General features: G+C 43.5%; 2 protein-coding genes across 3 annotated transcripts; both read left to right on the top strand.

The window, feature by feature from the left end:
* Positions 1-3,455: 3,455 nt before the first annotated feature.
* LOC127769011 (uncharacterized) lies at positions 3,456-5,362 on the top strand. The gene is made up of 4 exons (XM_052294690.1): positions 3,456-3,597; positions 4,191-4,683; positions 4,792-4,990; positions 5,083-5,362. Exons 1-4 carry the CDS (start codon positions 3,507-3,509, stop codon positions 5,143-5,145), a joined length of 846 nt encoding a protein of 281 aa, XP_052150650.1. The 5' UTR covers positions 3,456-3,506; the 3' UTR covers positions 5,146-5,362.
* Positions 5,363-13,691: 8,329 nt separating this feature from the next.
* On the top strand, positions 13,692-15,376 carry LOC127769012 (uncharacterized). 2 transcript variants are annotated; one of them, XM_052294692.1, is made up of 5 exons: positions 13,692-13,812; positions 13,919-14,134; positions 14,233-14,606; positions 14,703-14,895; positions 14,976-15,376. In XM_052294692.1, the coding sequence occupies exons 2-5, from the start codon at positions 14,123-14,125 to the stop codon at positions 15,018-15,020; spliced, it is 624 nt and encodes a 207-aa protein (XP_052150652.1). In that variant the 5' UTR covers positions 13,692-13,812; positions 13,919-14,122; the 3' UTR covers positions 15,021-15,376. The 2 variants fall into 2 exon arrangements, with proteins under 2 accessions (XP_052150652.1, XP_052150651.1); XM_052294691.1 differs by having other exon boundaries at positions 13,914-14,134.
* The last annotated feature ends 4,653 nt before the right edge of the window (positions 15,377-20,029 follow it).

Here is a 20,029-nt window from a genome sequence, read left to right as displayed (position 1 = left end):
AAAGCTTAATTGCTAATTTTAATAATACAAACATCATTTAACAATTATTTAATCGGAAAAAGAAAGAAAATCCTTCCTTTTAGGTTTGCAGGTTTGCTTAGAAATAAAGACATTTAATAACTATAATTGTAATATAATTGTAAATGCTTCTAAAAAAATAAAGTACTAAAAATGAACTTCTTCTCTTTTTCTTCGGCTCGAGGGACCAAAAATAGACTTCTTTCCGGCCCTTGCCGGTCAGCCCATGGCCTTTTGCGCTCGCGCGGGCGCGCTTCCCCTCCCCAGGCCGCAACCTAGGCTTGGGCCGGAAAAGTGGCCTCGCTCTCGATCCCTCTTGGGCCGATTTCGACCCGGCCGACTCTGGCCGTCCGATCTCTAGGGTTTTGATCGGACGGCCGAGCGTCGAGATCGAGGAAACAAACCCCCCCCTCTCTCTCCCCTCGGCCGCTGAAACCCTAGCCCATTTCCTTCCCTCCCTTCTCTCTTCGTCGCCCTCCCCTCCGCGCCCCGATGCTCTCTCCATCTCTCTCAACCTTCCCCCGAGTGGCGGTGTCGGCGGCGCCCTTCCCCCCGAGCGGCGGCGACGGTGCCCCTCCTCTCGCGAGTGGCGGCGGCGCCCTTCCTCCCGCGAGCGGTGGCGACGCCCTTCCACACCACCGGCAGCGGCGGCGGCGGCCTGTCGGTGTCCCAACGGCGGCGACGCTCTCCCTTCCGCCGGATCCAGCAGGGGGAAGCCGCCAGCGGCCAACTGTCCCGGCGGCGGCGACGGCGACGACCTCCTTCGATCTTTTTTTTTTGGATTTGGATATATTTGTGTACATGCTTTCTCTGATTTTATTTGTGTGATTGAACTCCGATTGAGATTTTTTTTGGGTTGATTGAATTCCGATTGGGATTTTTTTTTGGGAGGAGGGGCGACGGACGAGGTGACGAACGGAAAAATACGGGGACAACGATGATGTCGTAGTGGCGATGCTCAGAGAACGCTCTAGAGCAGCGAGGGCGTGGTCCACGTTTCCGTTCAACTGCTGCATGGAATGGGACGAAATTAGATGGAACAGAGACGGCAATCGTGGCTCATCGGCGCTGGTGGCGGTCGTCGTCTTCACGGCCGGCGACGAGGTTGAGATGGAAGAGGAGGGCTGAAGTTCTCCCCTCAGTTTCTTCAACTCAGGAGCGAACATGAAAGGGGAGGCGATGCAGCTGGGAGGATATAAAGGACCGGTTTAGTTCCCAAATTTTTTTCTCCAAAAAAGTCACATCGAATTTTGGACACATGCATGCAGCATAAAATATAGATAAAAATAAAAACTAATTGCACAGTTAGGAGGGAAATCACAAGACAAATATTTTGAGTCTAATTGTTTCATGATTAGTCATAAGTGCTATAGTAACCCACATGTGCTAATGATGGATTAATTATGCTCAAAATATTAGTCTCGAGATTTTCAGGAGAGTTATGAAATTAGTTTTTTCATTCATATCCAAAAACTCTTTCCGATATCCGATTAAATATCCGATATGACACCCAAAATTTTCTTTTCGCGAACTAAACCAGGCCACGTGTTCGGCGTTGGGCACGATGAGGCTACGCGTCGGCACCGCTTCCTTCTCGCTCTACTATCTTTCTTTCTGTGTCTTTTGGTCGGCTGGAGATGGTGCACACAAGGGAAACGACCCAAGGACCAAGGTGACTGCCAAGTGGGTCCAGGGCGTGAGAAGGATGGGTAAGCAAATCACTGAACATATACTGTTTGAGTGATTTTCAGGATTTTCTTCATTTATTTTCGTCCTCACTTCTTTGTAATTCAATAGTTTAAGTTAGGGGGCTGATAAAATAGTGTGGATTTTTGTGATGATAGTTCTAAGTGTCTAGTTTCCATTTTTCCAAGTTGCACTAAAAAAATTCAGGGTATATTATTCTCAGGAAAATAAAGAAAAGAGGCTTGTTGGAGCACTGTTTGAATTTATTTTAAGGTTTAAACTGATGAAATAAATTCTGGAAAAAATATATTGTTGTATGATAAATAAACTAATATTTGAATAAATTATGTTACCTGTACACATTCATGTGAGTTAATACATATTTGAGTGATGCAATGTTTTTGCCAATTAGGGTTTTAGAAATAATCCATTGTTTGACTGCTTTGGTTGATTTGTTTGAGGTATCAAATGTAAAGATAAAATTATGGCAAAATTGAATGTATTGAGAAGAATCCACATTAATTTAGGGAGGAAGAGAGGGAGAGAGATTGAGATAGAGAGGAGGGACGTGCGGCACGGGCATGACCGGCAGGACATGCACGACGCGCTGCTAATGGTGCTGCCTAACTGACACTAGGCGTGGTGAGGGAGCGATGCATGGGGATAGGGAGAAAGAGAGATGGAAGGACTGACATGAGGTTTTTTTTTTTTTGACCTACCACGTTGTTTTTCTTTCCTATTGATAAAAAGGTATATTTTAATGGATGCGATTTCTAGCAGCAAGCATCAGTGTTTTGACAGTGTATTTTTTTTCCAAAGATTGTCTTTTACGTGTTTAGGAGCTAAAATCGTAAAGTCGCATTGTCTTATTGTAAAATTTGCCTAATTACTTACTCCCCCGTTTCAGAATAAGTCAACCTAAGATATAATGGAATATTACCTAGTATAACGAATCTAGATAAAAACATGTCCAGATTCTTTGCACCAGATAATATTCCATCTAATTCTAGATATGTTTATTTTGATATGGAAGGAATACGGTATTTGCTGTATACCGTTAGATATATTTATTATGGGATGGAAGAAGTATGTTGTAGAGTATTTGTATACCATTACATATGTTTATTTTGGTATGAAAGAAGTATGTTGTAGAGTATTGGTATGCCGTTTAGTAATAGTTACTACCTCGGTCCCAAAAGGAAATTAGCTTTGAATATGATGAAGCCATTTTTTATATACAGAGGTAGTCCAGTAAGTAGTAGCAGCAGCTACCGAGTACCGAAGTTGAGAAGTGAAGTGCGGCGGCAATGGAACAAACACGGACGCCAAGAACTCAATCTGGTTCGTCAAGGTTGGATCTGCTCAATTTGCAAGAACAAAAATCTATGAAATGCATGTAAAAGATCCGAAGACATTTGTCATATGAAAAGGATGTTTTTAGAGTACCTTGGGCCAAAAAGTGCACTTGTGAACTATAGAACATAATATTTCTAAACAAGTAGGAGGGGTTTTGTGCAAACGAAAAGAAAGAACTCCAGCGCCACAGCGGAGCTTCTTCACCAAATAGGAAAAAAGGGAGGTCAACACCTTTTTCAAAATCTGCTGCATATGAACGTTATGAACGTAAGTGGAAACCACGCAGAGAGGAGAGAGCAGAGCTGAGCAGCTCGTGACCATGGTGACGGAAGAGAACTCTCACAGTTTTTAATGCAGTTCTACTCCACTTTAGCTTCCCCTTCCTCTAGCTTGTTCTTCCTCCCCTCTCCTCTCCTCTCCTCTCATTTCCACTCCTCTCATCAACCATGAAACCATTCATGAAACACCTGGCACGCCTGCTATGTCTACGTACTCGAGGGCGGAGGGGCGCAGACCGTCAAAGGCATCGCCGCCGTGGTACGCTACCTCTCCCTCTCCGCATACATCATCTTTGTATATTATATCTTGCTGGCTTGATTCGTATGAGCAATAGTGTATGTTTTTCTTACCTGGTTTGATTCGTATGAGCAACAGAGTATATATTTCGCATTGTTTTTTTTTCTTTTCAAGAAAGATTTTTCTTTGCTTAATGTATTTTTTTTCTCTCTCTACTATACATATGTTTTTTTTTTAAAAAAAGAAAAGATTTCGTTAGGGCGAGGGCACGCGGATTAGTGGAAATGGTTTAGCTAGGTACGTTCGACCTATCCTATAAGCCACTGCAGCCAAGCGAGACCTCACTGCGGCCGCAGCATATGCTTGGTGGTCGTGGCGACGTCTGCCTCGCGCCCGACCCCGACTTGTAGCAGCCGCGCGCCTCGATCGATCTATCGCGTGGACTAGCTAGGTGCCGCGCGAGAGGGAAGTACCTCTGGTCGGCGACATTGCGCGGGTTGCGGGCGTGTGCCGCTCGATCGCAGTTTCCTCAGTTCCATCCAATGTGTCAGTTCCCTTTCGATTACTCTTGGGTTCCTTATTTTAACCAAATTAGTAGTTCATTTTCTTTTTAGGTCTCAATTTGAATACCAATCCACCTCAAGTCGATGTGGAGCGTGCTCGTCAACATCGGCCCAGCATTGTTATCGTTTACCCTGTCAAAGTGATTGATGGCCGTCGAGTCGTTATGCATGGTGCGGGCTCTGGATTTATCATCAGTTCTACAGCAGATGGCAAGTGCATTGTACTCACATGTCGCCATGTGGTCAAAGGAAGCAAGGGCTTTGACCCAGCTACGGATTTGCTGCGTATTAGGTTTCTGCAGGGTGTTGAAGAGGACATGCAAGGTCAATTAATATTAGAAGATCCATTTTTAGACATTGCCTTCATCTTAGTTAGTAACATGCCAATTATGCTGCCGGCGTTGCGTTTTGCCCCGGGAGTGGATTTGCCAGTCGGCACTCCTGTCTTCCTCCTAGGAAACTGCTTTCTGGAGCAACTCCCAGGCTGCGATATTCAAACTGCAATTATGCCAACAATACCTACTGTATCCCCAGGTGGAATAAGGTATATTTTGTACCTCAGTTATTTTGTTAGGAGAATTAAACTTATCTTCGTTGAGCTGTGTACTAATAAACAAAAAAATCGTGTTTTTTTTCTTTAATTGATCTGCAGTGCACCATGCAAAGTGGAATATGGTCCTCATATAACAAGAAGAGAGATTCAATTTACATGCCCAAACAAAGCAGGTTACTCTGGAAGTCCCCTCCTGCATGAAGAAAAGGTTATTGGAATACTAGGGCATGGCGCATACCAAGCATCACTTGCAGTTTGCACTGAAAATTTGATCACCTTTTTGGAAACGAGGCTTGGTGTGAGTTATCCTTCTCTAAATTGTAGGCTAAAAGAACTATTTGTTTAATTGTAGGCTAAAGTAAATTGTTTATTTATTTTAATCTTTTTCAGGTGGACGAAGGTACGATCCCTGTTGAAGACTTGATCCAGATGTTATATCAGTACCGTACTTAGGCTAATCTGTTAGCATGGAGATAAGATCAACTTAAGCATTTCTACACATGCGTCTGTATTATCTGTAAGCATCGAGATGCAGCACTATTCTTTAGAGTGGTGTTAGCCTATCCTTTAGGATCAACTCAAGTACTCCTACATGCTTGGAACTATTGACATTTTAATATCTGCCGCTCTTATTTTGGCGCCTTTGGATATTATCTATTTGCAACTATTGTTGAAGTTTCAGCAACGACTGGTCGTTGGTTGCTTTTGTGGAGAAAATATATTATATGTCATTAAGGGTTTGTTTGCTTCACACCCTGAGAATCACGCCTGAGTCAGGCACGATTCTCAGGCGTCCGATTTTGGTGGTCTGTGGTTGGATGCACCCGTCTGAATGAGAGCGATCAGGTCTCGGCACTATCCAAACACGCCCTAAGTTTGTTATGGTTACGATTTATCACTGCCATCAGCTACTGCACCGTTAGTTCTTTTGAAAAGACATAATAGCCCTTTATTCATGCTTCAACTGTGCAGCAAATCGTAGCTTAGTCCACGCATGCTCTGCATGCTACTGCACCAGGTCAGGTTTAGCTTCTACGAGAGGTGCTTGACTGCGTGTGCGTGGATGAGGAGGGCAGCGGCCTGCGACAGGCCGACAGCATCACGGCAAGAACCGTAGCCATCCTGGAGCCAATATCTGGAACTAGAATTATAACTATTGGATCAAGAAACTATAAATATATAAGACCTGGCTCCACTTAATCATATCTATTATCTACTAAAAGTCCATTAATCTTTCTATAAATGTTTCTAAGCCGTCATGTGGCGTTTCTACAAGCACTCCCGGATTGCCACGTGGCATTCTATAATCTTACCGTCGATTTTCATTTAAATTAGTGGATCTATTATTTTATACCATTATTCTTTATCTATTATAAAAGTTTAAGATGTTTTTGCCACAAATTTTGCGCGTCGTCCCTGATTGTGTCCGTATCCGTATGAGTTCATTGCGTACGCTGGCCAATGCACAAAAGAATCAGAGATCGATTCAAAATCCTAATCGCTTACGGCGGGCAAATCACAAAATCAAAGATGGATTAAAAGCCCAATCGAGCAATCATCACTTTCAAATATAAGAACTACACCAACTGATAACCCCAGAAAAAGAAAAGGAATAAAATTCACACAAATCCATTACGCATCGAGCCGATGCATTGAGCAATTTCACTTTCACTTCAAGAACACAACATGAACACAAGATTTTTGCTTCTGCTCCCGTTCGCCGCCGCCGGGCCGTCGCCTTCCTTCCGTCCCCGCCTCCCCTCCTGCCGGGCCGCCGCTCCCGGCCAAATCTGGCGGAGGGGAGGCGCAGACGCCGCCGCTACCGCCCCCGCCTCCCTTCCTACAGAGGGTGCCGCCGCCGACGCGCGAGAAAGGCGAGGGGAGGGTGCGAGAGAGCCGAGGGGAGAAGAGAAGAAGAAAGAGAGGAGACGACAAGCCCCTGCATGCGCTGTAGCTAGGGTTGCGCTCTCCTGCGCGGTGGAGATGGAGAGAGAGAGCCAAGGGGAGGAGGGGAGAAGAGGAGAAGAAAGAGATAGATAGAGAGAGAGAGAGAATGGACGCCTGTGGCTCTTATCCATCCATACCGACTAAATTGACGAGAGACCAGGGTTTACAAAACCGCGCGGTTACCATGCACGGTAACCTTTTCAGTTTTTAAAACCACGGGTATGTCTCGTGGTTACCACGCGGTTTTCGCGGTAACCGGCGGTTACCGCGAAAACCGCCTTACCGTGGGGGGGGGGTGTGGCGGTAATCGCGCCATAAAAGGTAAGGGGAACCTTGCGCGAGATGCCATCACGGTAGGAAAAAAATCAAAACTCGGCATGTTCTGGTTCCATGAATGTAAATTGCTAAAATAACACTTTTTTTTACAGCGCCGGGGCAGTGAAACGTCCAGTTTTTTGGACGGAGGAATCCCTTCTTTCTGTATAGTTGGTATCCACTAGCTATAAAACTGCTTTGAGAATTAGCCACGTCACCCCAATTAGCTGAAACCGTTAGATCTTAAATCAACGTTTCAAGAGTGCACATGGCACTACCATCTGTGCCAATCAGGCCCAAATAAACAGGTTTCCGTCGTCGGCCCGTTACTAAATCCAGTCGCATCAAGAAAGCCACTTAAAAGAGGAATTGCGCACAAAAAAACGTCATCACTAATCACTAATGTGAAGATCAGAGGTCATCCTTAATTCCACTTATTGATCTCCAATCTCCACCTAATTAAGCCTCTCCCAATTCATCATTATCGTCGACCTCGACAGGCACAGTACGTAGTATATACCAATCTATTAAGTTTGCAATAAAATAATTTTAGCCGCCCTTTACTAATTGCTAATTTTGATTTTATTTGAAATAAATTCTATCAAAGCTGTTTCTATTTATTCCCTTCTCTAGAAGATTGATCCCCGAGCACTCGAGCAGTCAGTCAGTCACAGAAGAGGGACGGAAAAAGAGGAATAAATTGAGTTCTCTTTTGTGCTTGGCTGATCTTGTCTAAAGCATTTATTTTGTTTTGTTTGATAACTTCTGTTGCATTTTGTAAAAATTGGTGCTTGCGGCTTGCGCATTGGTGGATAATACAGTGAAATAAATTCTTTTGTTTAGCGATAGTTATGATGATTGAACAAGCAATTGCAAACAGCTACTGTTGCTTTGCTTAAACTTGCAGTCTGGAGTGTTTTCTTGGTTGCATACTTACATAGCTCTTGAGGGTCAGCACGCAGTAAACCCTTTCCTTTCACTTCGTAGTAGTACTACGGCCTGGTTTAGTTCCCAACTTTTTCTTCAAACTTTTACCTTTTCTGTCACATTAAAACTTTCATACACACACAAACTTCTAACTTTTCTATCACATTGTTCCAATTTCAATCAAACTTCCAATTATAGCGTGAACTACTACTCCGTACTTTTGTAAAGTGCGTTGGACACACTGTGGCTGCTGTAAAGGCACTTGTGTGTAAAAAACATTTCTATGAGTGGGGTACATTTTATTCGGGGATAGGAAACAATAGATGTGCACAGTTGAAAGTTGTTCAAAGGCTTACCAAAACAAGTGCTTCACATTTCTTGGTTCATTTAAAAACTCGAAAGTTGCATATGAAAATGTATCAAAAGTTGTTTTTGCTGGTTTGAGTAGAGAGAGATGATGGATTTGAACTTAGTTGAATTTGACTAGGACAATAACTTGCTTTTGTTTCGTTCAAAAAAATAACTTGCTTTTGTACGGCTTTAGATGGTGGCTGTGTTGAAGCATCAATATTCTGGATAGTGGATACACCATTTGTTTCTCCCTTTTTCCTTAATTACTTTCCTTGGACTCTATTGAATTTCCATTAATAAGTAGTAAGTATTTCCATTACTAAAAGTTGCATGTCACAAGTTGGAGACGAGACGATGGTTATGTAACTTTTTACTAATTATGGATTGAGATTCACAAATAGACTTGAATAAATGAGTTCTCCTTATTTTGGCTTGGTTTCCTCTGCTTTTGTTTGGTGTGTTTTATTTTATCTGAACTACACACTTTTCTGGATGTTATATTCCATTATCTAAAAATTACTGAGCAATTAATGGACATTGGACAAGGTGTGTGCTGCTGTCCTCATCAAATATCATATCGTAAGATATTCCAGTTCATGTTTTTGTACATGTAAGCAGGAGGTCACTTACATTATTGTTTCACTTACAAACGAATCATTGAACAAATGCAGTTACAAGTTACAATGGTGATTAAAAAACGTAAATATTAGGGAATGACCTAATATCAAATAAATAGAAGAGGTGAAGCTTCGAATCCAGGCCGGCTAACCCATCACATTTGGAGCTAGCCAGAAAAGTGGAAAAATACATACATGAAGCAACTGTGAAAAAAAAAAAAGGGGAAATAGTGATGCCACAAGAACTGAACTTTTAATTATCTGACCGTGGAGGCAAAGAGGGGAACGAAAAGAACATTTCTTGTCTCATCTTGATCCAATGGAAACTTGCATGTATATATTCCAAATAAACATGAACAAGATCTTAACAAATCTAGACAAAAAAAAGTTCAGAACATGCTTATTGCTTCATGAGTGTTCACCAGCGTTTCTATCAAAAGAGCCACTTGAAACAAGAAAAGGAACTTATCAATGAAATTCATGATGATGACAATTCGGACTTAAAAGAAAAGAGAAAAAGAAATCCATGACAATTATCTGGCCTTTTCTCTCTCCATCTCTAGACACAAGAACAAACAAACACATGAAATGTAGGGAGGGAAAAAAGGGCCAAAAGTTCATAAACAGCGAAACAAAGTAACATGTTTATCAACAGTTCATAAGAACCTTTTTGCTGTCAAGCTAATCTTCTCCCCGACATGTTTATCAATGGTTCATAAGAACTTTATCATGTGGTTATCAACGGTTCATAAGAACCTCTTTGCTGTCAAACAAATCCTAACATGTTCCTAGCTTCAGCCAGCTAGCTGCCTTCAACCTGATTGAAGCTTCTTGACCTGTTAAATGCGTGGAGCCCACCTCATGGGATGGCATGAATGTGGAGTTTAGTACCACCTTGCTTATTCTAGGAGAGGGGGACCTCCTTAAAAGGGAGGATGCTCTCCTAGCCACTTGAAGCATGTGTAGTGGAGAGAAGAGGGGAAACACGCGCGCGCTCGCTCGCCTGGCAGGGCAGGCGACGCGCGTGCACGACATACGCGTCGAATGGTCCGCAAAATTGGCTCCTCACCCTTGCGCAGATGCAGCCTCCTTTTGCAGTTTTGTTTTGCCGCAAATTCGGATTCATTTTTGTTTTGGAAACGTTCCGAAAAATCCGTTGCGTGCAAAACGGCGTGGAGTCCGGATAAGTTACGCGCGACTTATCCGGTTCGGTTACGCGCAGTGGAGATCGTGCGGGCGCCCTGATCAAGTGACCCTTCTCTATATAAATCGATCCGCCGTCTTCACGCAACACACGCGAAATCAATCTAGGGTTTGCCTCCGACTCTGTGCTGCGCCGTCGCTCGTAGATTACTCCATCCCGCTCGCCGGCGTGCACCTGCGATCGGGAGAGTAGGTCTCCGAAACCTCTGCCTTCGACGTTCTGCACCGGGAGAAGGCGGCAATAAGGTTTTTGGGAAGCGCTTTGCGCGACTGCTCCCTGTTCGTCCGCGACGGCTCGTCTTCCTCTTCGCTCGCGTGCTGCGTGCCTTCGTAGACGCCTGCAATCGCGAAAAGTTCCTGCCGAGTAGCCGGTTTTTCTACCACCTCGGTACGTGTTCAATATGTTGCGCATATTTGATCTGTTCATATTATACTGTGTAGTTTATATGTGTAGATCTAATGATGCGTTCATGCTAGTTTTCATCTGTAATGTCATGATTTATTTATGGAATAGATTAAATCATTATATGCCTATAATCTCAACAAGAAGAAAATTCAAAAGCTTGTTTCACTGTTCTCAGTCCTCATCCACGATAGAAGGATGTAAGCAACCCCCATGAAACACATTTCAGACATGAATTCATTTCGAAAGTAGGGGAAAAAATGGCATGCTCCTCTTTTAGCAACTAGTTGGGTGCCCGTGCGCTGCAACGGGAACAATTAATATTAAATTTTTTTTTGCAATTGACAAACACTCAAATTCTATAATTTGACAATTTGCCCCTAGTTGCGCAGGTCTCCGGCAGCATACAATTTCAAGGCGATAAGTATACATGTTGTAAATTAAAATTAAAATTCCTAGGTGTAAGGAAATTATCACCCTTTTGTATCTTGAGGTTTATTCACATGCAAGGCAGCATAGTTCAATAAGCCATGAAGATGCTTCTCTCTTATTATAGAAGTTGTTTCTAACCTAGTTATTAAGTTCACTTTGTCACTATGCTCCTAAAATGATCAGTCCTGAAGTTATTGTTTACACTTCAGCAATGCTTATAGATGTTTAGTTGATTACAACTTTACTTTTAGTCCACAAAATTTGGCATCCATGAAAATCTGCTCTCTAATTGAGCTACTATATTAATTGATCATTTGTTATAAGGCTAGGCTAACTTATTCACTTAGATGACTGAGATTTCTTTTGAACCAAGGGTTGGCATTTCGTGGGCATGATGAAAGTGAAGAGTCTAACAATAGAGGGAATTTTATTGAACTTTTGAAATGGCTTGCTAAAAATAATGAAGAAGTTGATCGGTTGGTCTTGAAAAATGCTCCTAGAAATTGCATCTTGACTTGTTCTAGCATACAAAGGCAAATTATCTAATGTTGTGACGGGGAAACTACTAGGCGGCTCATTGAAGAACTTGGTGATGATCATTATTCAATTCTAGCTAATGAATGTAGTGATATTTCACATAAAGAACAGCTAGCTCTTTGTTTGCATTATGTTGACAAATTTGGAAGGGTATGCGAGCGGTTTTTTGGAGTAGTTCATGTAGCTAGTACCACCTCCGCTTCACTTAAGAAAGCAATTCAGACTTAACTAACTGATCACCACTTGACTCTTACTCAAATCCGTGGTCAAGGATATGATGGGGCTAGCAACATGAAAGGAAAGATTAATGGGCTGAAGACATTGATTTTGAAAGAGTCTCCTTCTGCCTATTACATCCATTGATTTGCACATCAACTTCAATTGGTTCTTGTTTCTTTTGCCAAGGGAAATGATGATTGTGTATGGTTTTTCACTCAAGTCTCTCACTTGCTGAATATTATTGGCTCCTCTTGTAAGTGTCATGACATGCTTAGAGATGTTAGAGCTCAAAAACTTGTGGAAGCACTTGAATTGGGTGAAATAGAAAGTGGGATTGGATTAAATCAAGATATGGGATTAGCTAGGCCTGGTGACACTCGATGGGGTTCTCATTTTAAAACTATATTGCATATTATTGGTATGTATAGCACAATTCGGGATGTACTTATAACTCTTGGTAAAGATCTCACACAAAGAGACGATTGGCCAAAAAAACATGCTATGGTTGGGGCTTTTGAATCATTTGACTTTGTTTTTAGTGCTCATTTGATGCTTGCCATTCTTGGATATACAAATGAGTTGTCTATGTCTTTGCAAAAGAGAGACCAAGATATTGTGAATGCAATGACACTAGTAACTTTGGCAAAGGGAAGAATGCAAAAATTAAGAAATGATGGTTGGGAAGAATTCTATGAAGGGACTGTTCTTTCATTTTTGCACTAAGCATAGCATTAAAGTTCCACTCTTAGATGAGAAATATGTGCCTCATGGGAGATCTCCAAGATTTTATCTGGACCAAACAAATGATGATCATTTCAGAAGAGAAGTTTATATTGGTGTTATTGACAAGATTAGCCAAGAGCTTAACAATAGGTTTGATGAGGTTAATATGGAGTTGTTGATTTGCATGGCTGCATTAAACCCTTCTAATTCATTTGCTTCTTATGATGCACAAAAAGTACTTAAGCTTGCCAAGTTTTATCCTAAGGACATTTCAAGCATGGATATAATAAGACTATAACTCCAAGCAGCGAATTTTATTGAAGACATGAGACAAAATGAAAGATTCAAAAGCCTACAAAATCTTGGTGAGCTCTCTGTTAAACTTGTCGAGACAAACAATGTCCTCTATGATTACGCCTATTTGCTCCTTAAATTGGTATTGATCCTACCGGTGGCAACAACAAGTGTTGAGAGAGTGTTTTCTGCATTATGTCTAGTGAAGAATAAGCCGAGAAATTGTACGTGTGACAAATTGTTGAATGATTGTTTAATCACTTTCATTGAAAGAGAGGACATAATTAACACTTCCATGGGTACGAGAGCTCGTAGAGTAGAAAAGAAGTAGTACTGTAATCCTCTACTTATGTAATATTTTTTATATTTGGACTATTACTGTTATATTTTTGCAATTTTTTTGACTCAAATGCCTATTTTATCGGACTTATGATGTTAGAGATATTATTGTCATATTTGTGTCTGAGCAAAATTTGGATATGTATAAATTGAGTTCGTGGTGTCAAAAAGTTTTGGATCGTGGAGTAGGAGCACCCAATGAAAAATTCATGGAGCCGCCTCTGTATATATAGGGCCTGTTTGGTAGAGCTCCAGCTCCTAAATTTAGCTCTAGGAGTTGGGTATGTAGTGGAGTTGTGGAGCTGCCTAAACCCAGCTCTACCTCTCTAGTTCGGGTCTATTTGGTAGAACTCCAACTCCTAAATTTAACTCCAGGAGTTGAGTCTGGAGTGGAGTTGTAGAGCTACCTAAACCCAGCTCCACAACTCTAGTTCATTTTGTGAAAGAGCTCCATTCCCAGTTTTGGTGGAGCTGAGACTGTTTGGCTGAGCTCCAGCTCCAGGGGTGGAGCTGGAGCTGTGCCAAACAGGCCCTTCATTTTGAGAGAGAGAGCTCCACCCAGCTCTGCTCCCATTTTAGGTGGAGCTGAAACTGTTTGACTGAGCTCTAACTTCAGGAGAGGTGGAGTTGGAGCTGGAGCTGTGCCAAACATCCCATATATATCCAACTAGAAACCCTACTCTAATTCCCCGCTCCCCTCTCCTACCCCAATCACACAACGGCGGCGGCAGCGCAAGCGGGTGGCGGCGGCGCGGGCTGGCGCGAGCAGGCGACGGCGCGAGCAGGCAACAGCGGCGGCGGCAGCGCAAGCCGGTACGTTTTCTCGCTCTCTTCTATTCCTTGCTCTCCAGATCTCATCTCCCAGAGCCGCTCTCTCCAGATCTGCCAGCGCTCACCGCTCCTTCGCTTTTTAGTCCAGATCTGGGAGCAACGCCGCCGGCCGCCGTCTTGCTCGCATTGCCTGGGCCCTGGAGCTCTTCCCCGTCTTGGTGAAAAGATCCCATCGGATCAGTGAACGGCTACGGTGGCCATCGGGGGTGGTTTCGTACAAGCCCGTTGCCATCTCTACTCCGGCCTCCTAGTCCTAGAAGACGACACTCCCCGCCATCCAGAGCTGCCCTATATGGCAGAGCCGGTGCGAATTTCTCATATTACTTGTAGCATTTTTTAGTCTTACAATTTTTTTTTTGGGTTCTTTTCGAATCCAAAAACCTCCTTTTGCGTTATGCACAGGTTCAATCCCAGATTCGACGCAGGAGTAGTAGAAGTGTTGTTTGTGTTACCGTCACGTACCCACCTGGCGATAAAGACATATTCGGCATAGTTATTGGCCTGAGTTCAAAAAATGCCATCGTAATAACATGCGGGCATTACTTTTATGAGGAAGTTTTAGGGATCGGGGTGACTTTTGAGTATGAAAAAATTCTTGTTGACACAGATCACATTCTATTTAATGCTGATATCGCCATGATCCCTGTTTCCATACCGGAAGGTTTTGATATTACCGATGTAGAAGAGATTCCTCTGTGTGAAACGCTTCCCAGCCTGCATGAGAATATCCATCTCTTCAGTCCTGAATATTGCAGGGTTACTTCTGGGAACATTATGTAAGTCAAGGCAATTGATTGCTTTTCCAATCCCTTCGTTTTTATTATGTTAATTGAATATATTCTAATTCATTTCTGTCGTTTTCTTTTAATCAGCGGAACTACCAGCGATATAGCATTTCAGTGTAATCCTTGTATATCTGAGGACTCCGAATTTGGGGCTCCTCTTCTTAACAACAGTTTCGAATTGATTGGCATGTCTACTGGTTACGGAAGGCTGTACCTTACTGCTATAAGCAGTATCTCAATTGCACGCGCAATTGAGCGAACCCAGGGAAGACAGTTTCAGGTGATGCATTGTCTGATGAGCTCAATTCAGTATTTTGCAGTAAGTCATAAGGTTCCTCACTTTATCTTATCGGATGATAGGGAGTCCAGCATGCCTTGCAACATCTACGAAGCAACAGGCTCTAGAGTCGCATACGCTTTCACCGCAAGATGGATGACTCGGGAGTATTTGGCGGATTGAAACAACGACAGTGTATCTCATATTATTGCTAGTTTAGGTGGTGTTCGGGATGGGTTACTCTGCTAGTTAGCAGTACACTCCACCTATCTATATCTGTCTGCCTGTCTAATCAGTGCTCGTGCTGTTGACTTAGTTTGTGTGTATCTGTCTCTGAGTGAACTTACTCCTACATGTATTAGGATTCTTAACCATTGATGCGTTACGCGTAACTCAGGATCTATGCAGCCTAAAATATATTAGTACAACTATGTTTGTGGACATTTCTTGATAAATAGTCCAAAATTAGTGTCTCATGGCGTCATACCTTCCTCCCAGCACCTGCGCTGTCTATGTTGAAGTTGTTATTCATTTTTTGTCACCTCTTTAAAATTCATAATATTTGTTTTACGCTTCAAATAATTTCAAATATAAATTCTATAAAGTAGTATATTCTATTGAGCTCTACAACTTTATCTCTATGGGAGGTCGTTTTGAATCATAGGCACGAGATTTTATAAAAATAGATATGAAACTTTGTATCAAATATTTAGTCACCTAAATTATCTCCATTTTTATATATAGAGTTTTTCACTTTTGTCTTTTTATTGTTCATTATTTGTTTTCTTCCATAATTCAAAAAAAATTCCAAAGAAATGATTCAACATGTTTTCATAGGGAACTTGTTGGCAACATTTCATGCTATTTGTTGGACAATGCGCAACATTTCATATGGAGTACTCCAAAAAAAATAACTCCTCCATAATTCAAAAGCATTCCAAACAATTGGCGAGGTTTTATGAAATTTAATGTTTTTTAAAAAAAATCATATACTCTACTATTAATAGCCCATTTTGCTTCGGATAAGTTCACTGGAGGTCCCTCAACTTATGAGATTTTCTGAGATCCCTTAACTACAAAACAAAAAATATGTACCCTAAACTCAAACAAACCGTTCGAATGAGGTCCCATGGCAATACCGACTCAAATTTTGTTTGGTTTTGCTGACGTGGCGCTCTATGGGCCCCACATATGCGCCGTTGAGGCGTTAATAGACGGGGACGGAGCGGCGGCGGGTGAGCGCGGTAGTGGGCCTGGGAGGCTGGCAGCGGGCAGTGCTCTTCTTCAGCGAGCCTGGGAGGCCGGCGGCGGATGGAGCGTTGGTGGGTGAGCACGGTAGCGGAGCGGTGCTGGGCGAACGCGACAAACAAGTGGTGGGCGGAACAGGTGGTGGGCGGAGAAGGGGGCCGCACCGGCGGAGGTGGCTAGACGAAGAGCGTGGCGGTGGTGGGTGAGCACGGCCGGCCTACTCCGCCCGTCGCGTCGTCGTCCGAGCCATCCTTCCCCGATCAGATATGGACGCATCTCGGGTAGTCATGTGTTAGCACAAGTGCGAGACTCTCGAGCCCGGGGTAGCGGGGGAGCACGGCGTGAAGCTCGTGGTCCTGCATGGAGGAGTGGACAACAACGATCTCCTGTAGGTTAACAAAGGCTGGAGGAAGGCCGACTGTGTCTAGGAACTGGCAGAGGCCGAGCCAGAGGCGACACAGGGAGGCACAACCGAGGAGATCGATGGGGAACCCCACTCAATGTGCCAGGATCCGTTCACGATGGCGAGTTCACCCAACCTCCTTGGAGGCGAGGAAGGCGAACCAGGACGCGACGATGTCGGGATCCACGGAGGCCAGGTGCGCAGAGGCAAGGCGCGTCGAGGCGACTGGGCCCAAGTGGGAGGCGAGCGCTGCGGTGACAACGCTCGGAGCAAAGAGGGGTGAGAGTTCGCGGTGGAGAAGGTGGGAGGCGGGAGGTAAGAGAGGATAGCGGCGAGGGTTTCGTCCATGGCAGTGGCGGCAGTGGCGACAGAGTGGGGATGGCGAGTTGGTGGGGCCATGAAAGGGAAGCGGTAACCACTACTCCATCCGCTGCTCCCGACCGTTGATGCGCTCGCCTGTCGCCGGCCTCCCAAGCTCGTTGAAGAAGAGTGCAGCCCGCCGCCGCTCCGCTACCGCACTCGTGCACCGCTGCTCTGCTCATAGCCCGTCGCGCTCGCCCACCGTCGCCCCCGTCTATTAACGCCTCAACGGCGCACATGTGGGGCCCATAGAGCGCCAAGTCAGTAAAACCGGGCAAACATTGAGTCGATACTGCCATGGGAATTCTTTTGAACGTTTTGTGTGAGTTTAGGGGTACACATTTCTGGTTTTGCGTTGAAGGGACCTCAAAAAATCTTGTTGCTAAGTTGAGGAACCTCTAGTGAACTTATTCTGGAATAATTTGTCAACGAATCCGATTTTTGTCCTTCAACCAGAAAACCAGATATAACGAGTCCCTCAACTGTCAAACCAATGCAATATAGGTCCCATGGCGGTTTGCACGGTGGTTTTAGCTGACGTGGCGCCTACGTGGCTAAATTGATTCGGTCTTCATCTGACGTGGCATTGATGTGGCATTGACGTGGCAATTTGATTTAGAAAATAATAAAAACTTTGACCCCACATGTCAGTTACACCAAAAGAATGAATTAAAAAATGGTGTGGCCCACGTGGGCCCACATGTCATTCTCACCCTTCTTACTCCTCTCTCCATCTCTCTTCCCTCTCCTCTCTCCATCCTCCAGGGGTCACGAGGAGGTCCGGCGGCGACGCGGGAGAACGACACGGCGTTGGCGGCAGGAGCGCTCCTCGTCTTCGCCCGCGGCGTCGGCGCGGACCCCGCGCGGTGGCTCGTGGAGGAGTTCGGGGCCGCGGCGCCACCCGTCTCCAACGAGCTGGAGCTCGCGCGGCGCGGTGCCGAGAGCTGCACGACCGCGTCGTGGCACCCCTTCCCTGCCGTGCCGTGGCAGCCCGTGCTGCGATCCCTCCTCCGCATGACCGGGCATCCGCCGTTGGCGACGGCAGCCTTGGCATGCGACAAAAGAGGGAGTGCGTGGCGGCCGTGGCGAGCACGCAGGACGGCGCAAAGACGAACCGCGGGGCGCCCGCCTCGGCAGCGAGCGACTGCGTCCACTGAAGAAATCCGACAGCACGGCCACCACCCTGCCGTTGCCGCCGGAGCGCGCCCGCACACGTGGAGCGCGGCGGGCATGTGGAGGGCGGCGGTGGTGAGGTGGAGCAGAGGCTGCATGTGGCCTCGCGCTGGGTACGAGATGAGCTGCCTCCACGCTCGCCTTGCTCTGCAGATCAGAGAGGTCGTACACCACCGGTATAGAGAGGTTGAGAGAAAGGAGTAGCAGGGGTAATTTGGTCACAACACAAAATAAAATAGAGCAAAAACATTAGTATTAACCCAAAAGACCTAAAATAGCATTTTAGTGAACACCCCTTAGTTAAGGATAGTATTTTAATGAATCACTTTGAAGGGATAGTATTCTAGCGAAACCATCCGTTTGAGATAGCAAAATCACAAATTTCTCGCCGGTGCTGCGTGCGAGAGAAAGAGAGGAGAGGGGTCGTGCGCGGGGTGGGGGTGGGTGGGGAGCGTGCGTGGGGAGAGAGGGGAGGGTAAGGGATCCGTGCCGTTGGATTGTATGACTATGATTTGAGAATCCTTGGATTTGATGAATGAAGTATGAAGGATGTAAGCAGTAGTTGATGAATCTATCTATCTATCTATTATTATATTATTAAATGAATAGAAAAAGAAGCCTCCACGTTTGTTCTCATGGCCTATAAATTCTCACATTAATCGGGGAAAAAGAAAATTAGAGTCCATATAGAAATACAATTTAGAAATAGCTGAAATTTGGAATTAAAAAATAAGGAATATTAGAATAGGGGACTAGAGTCCATATAGAAATACAATTTAGAAATAATTGAAATTCAGAATTAAAAAATAAGAAATATTAGAAGAGGAGACTAGAGTCCATATAGAAATACAACTAGGAAATACTGAAATTCGGAATTAAAAATAAGGAATATTAGAAGTAGAGTATAGAGTCCATATAGAAATACAATTAGTAAATAACTGAAATTCGGAATTAAAAATAAGGAATATTAGAAGTAGAGTATAGAGTCCATATCGAAATACAATTAAGAAAAAAAAATAAATTCGGAATTAAAAAATAAGGAATATTAGAAGTAGAGTATAGAGTCCATATAGGATTTTTAAAACTAACTAAAATTGGGAATAACCATAATAAAATTAAAAGTAGAGTTTAGAGTCCGTATAAAAATACAATTTATAAATAACTAAAATTCGAAATTAAGAAAAACATGGGAAGAAGAGTTTAAAATCAATATAGGAATACAATTTAGAAGTAACTGAAATTCGAAATTAAAAATTAAAGAATATTGAAAGATGAGTTTAGAGTCCACATAGAAATACAATTAGAAATAATAAAAATTCAGAAATAAAAATAAATAATATTGGAAGAAGAGCAAAGAGTATATAGAAATACAATTTACAGAAAATTCGGAATTAAAAAAAGAAAATATTAAAATACGAGTCTAGAGTCCATATAGGAATATATATAATTTACAAATAACTAAAATTTGATATTAAAAATAATTAATAACTAACACGTATATAAAATACAATATGGATATTACACATTAGTAGTTTTGTAAAGTTATTGCAAAATTTTAAATTATGTTGTCATTTTAATATATTCGAATAATATAATGAGAAAACATATATACTATTATATGAGAGATAATATAACGATGCTATCCGCACAATCTGTACGGGCCACCATGCTAGTTATAGGGTAGAAGAAGAATAATCACCTATTTAATCTCATCTCTCCTAGCTAAGGAAGAGCAAGGACCATCGGCGAGTGGCCGCGAGCCCGACCTAGCTGACCGTCGCGCCGGCGCCGCACGTCCTGCTTGCGCCACTGTGCATGGCGTCGGGCCATCCATTGGATTGTTCGACTCTATCAGGGATGGTCAGCTGGAGTTCGCGTGCATCAGTGCATGTACCCTTGCCCTCTCCATTCCAGAAAGCAGATGCAGGAGATCTTGAACAAGGAGGAGCAGCC

The sequence above is a fragment of the Oryza glaberrima genome, chromosome 3, assembly GCF_000147395.1.
Source record: "Oryza glaberrima chromosome 3, OglaRS2, whole genome shotgun sequence".
Classification (NCBI taxonomy): Eukaryota; Viridiplantae; Streptophyta; class Magnoliopsida; order Poales; family Poaceae; genus Oryza; species Oryza glaberrima.
Note: the sequence above shows the minus strand (reverse complement) of the source record. Positions and strands in the feature narration are given on the sequence as shown.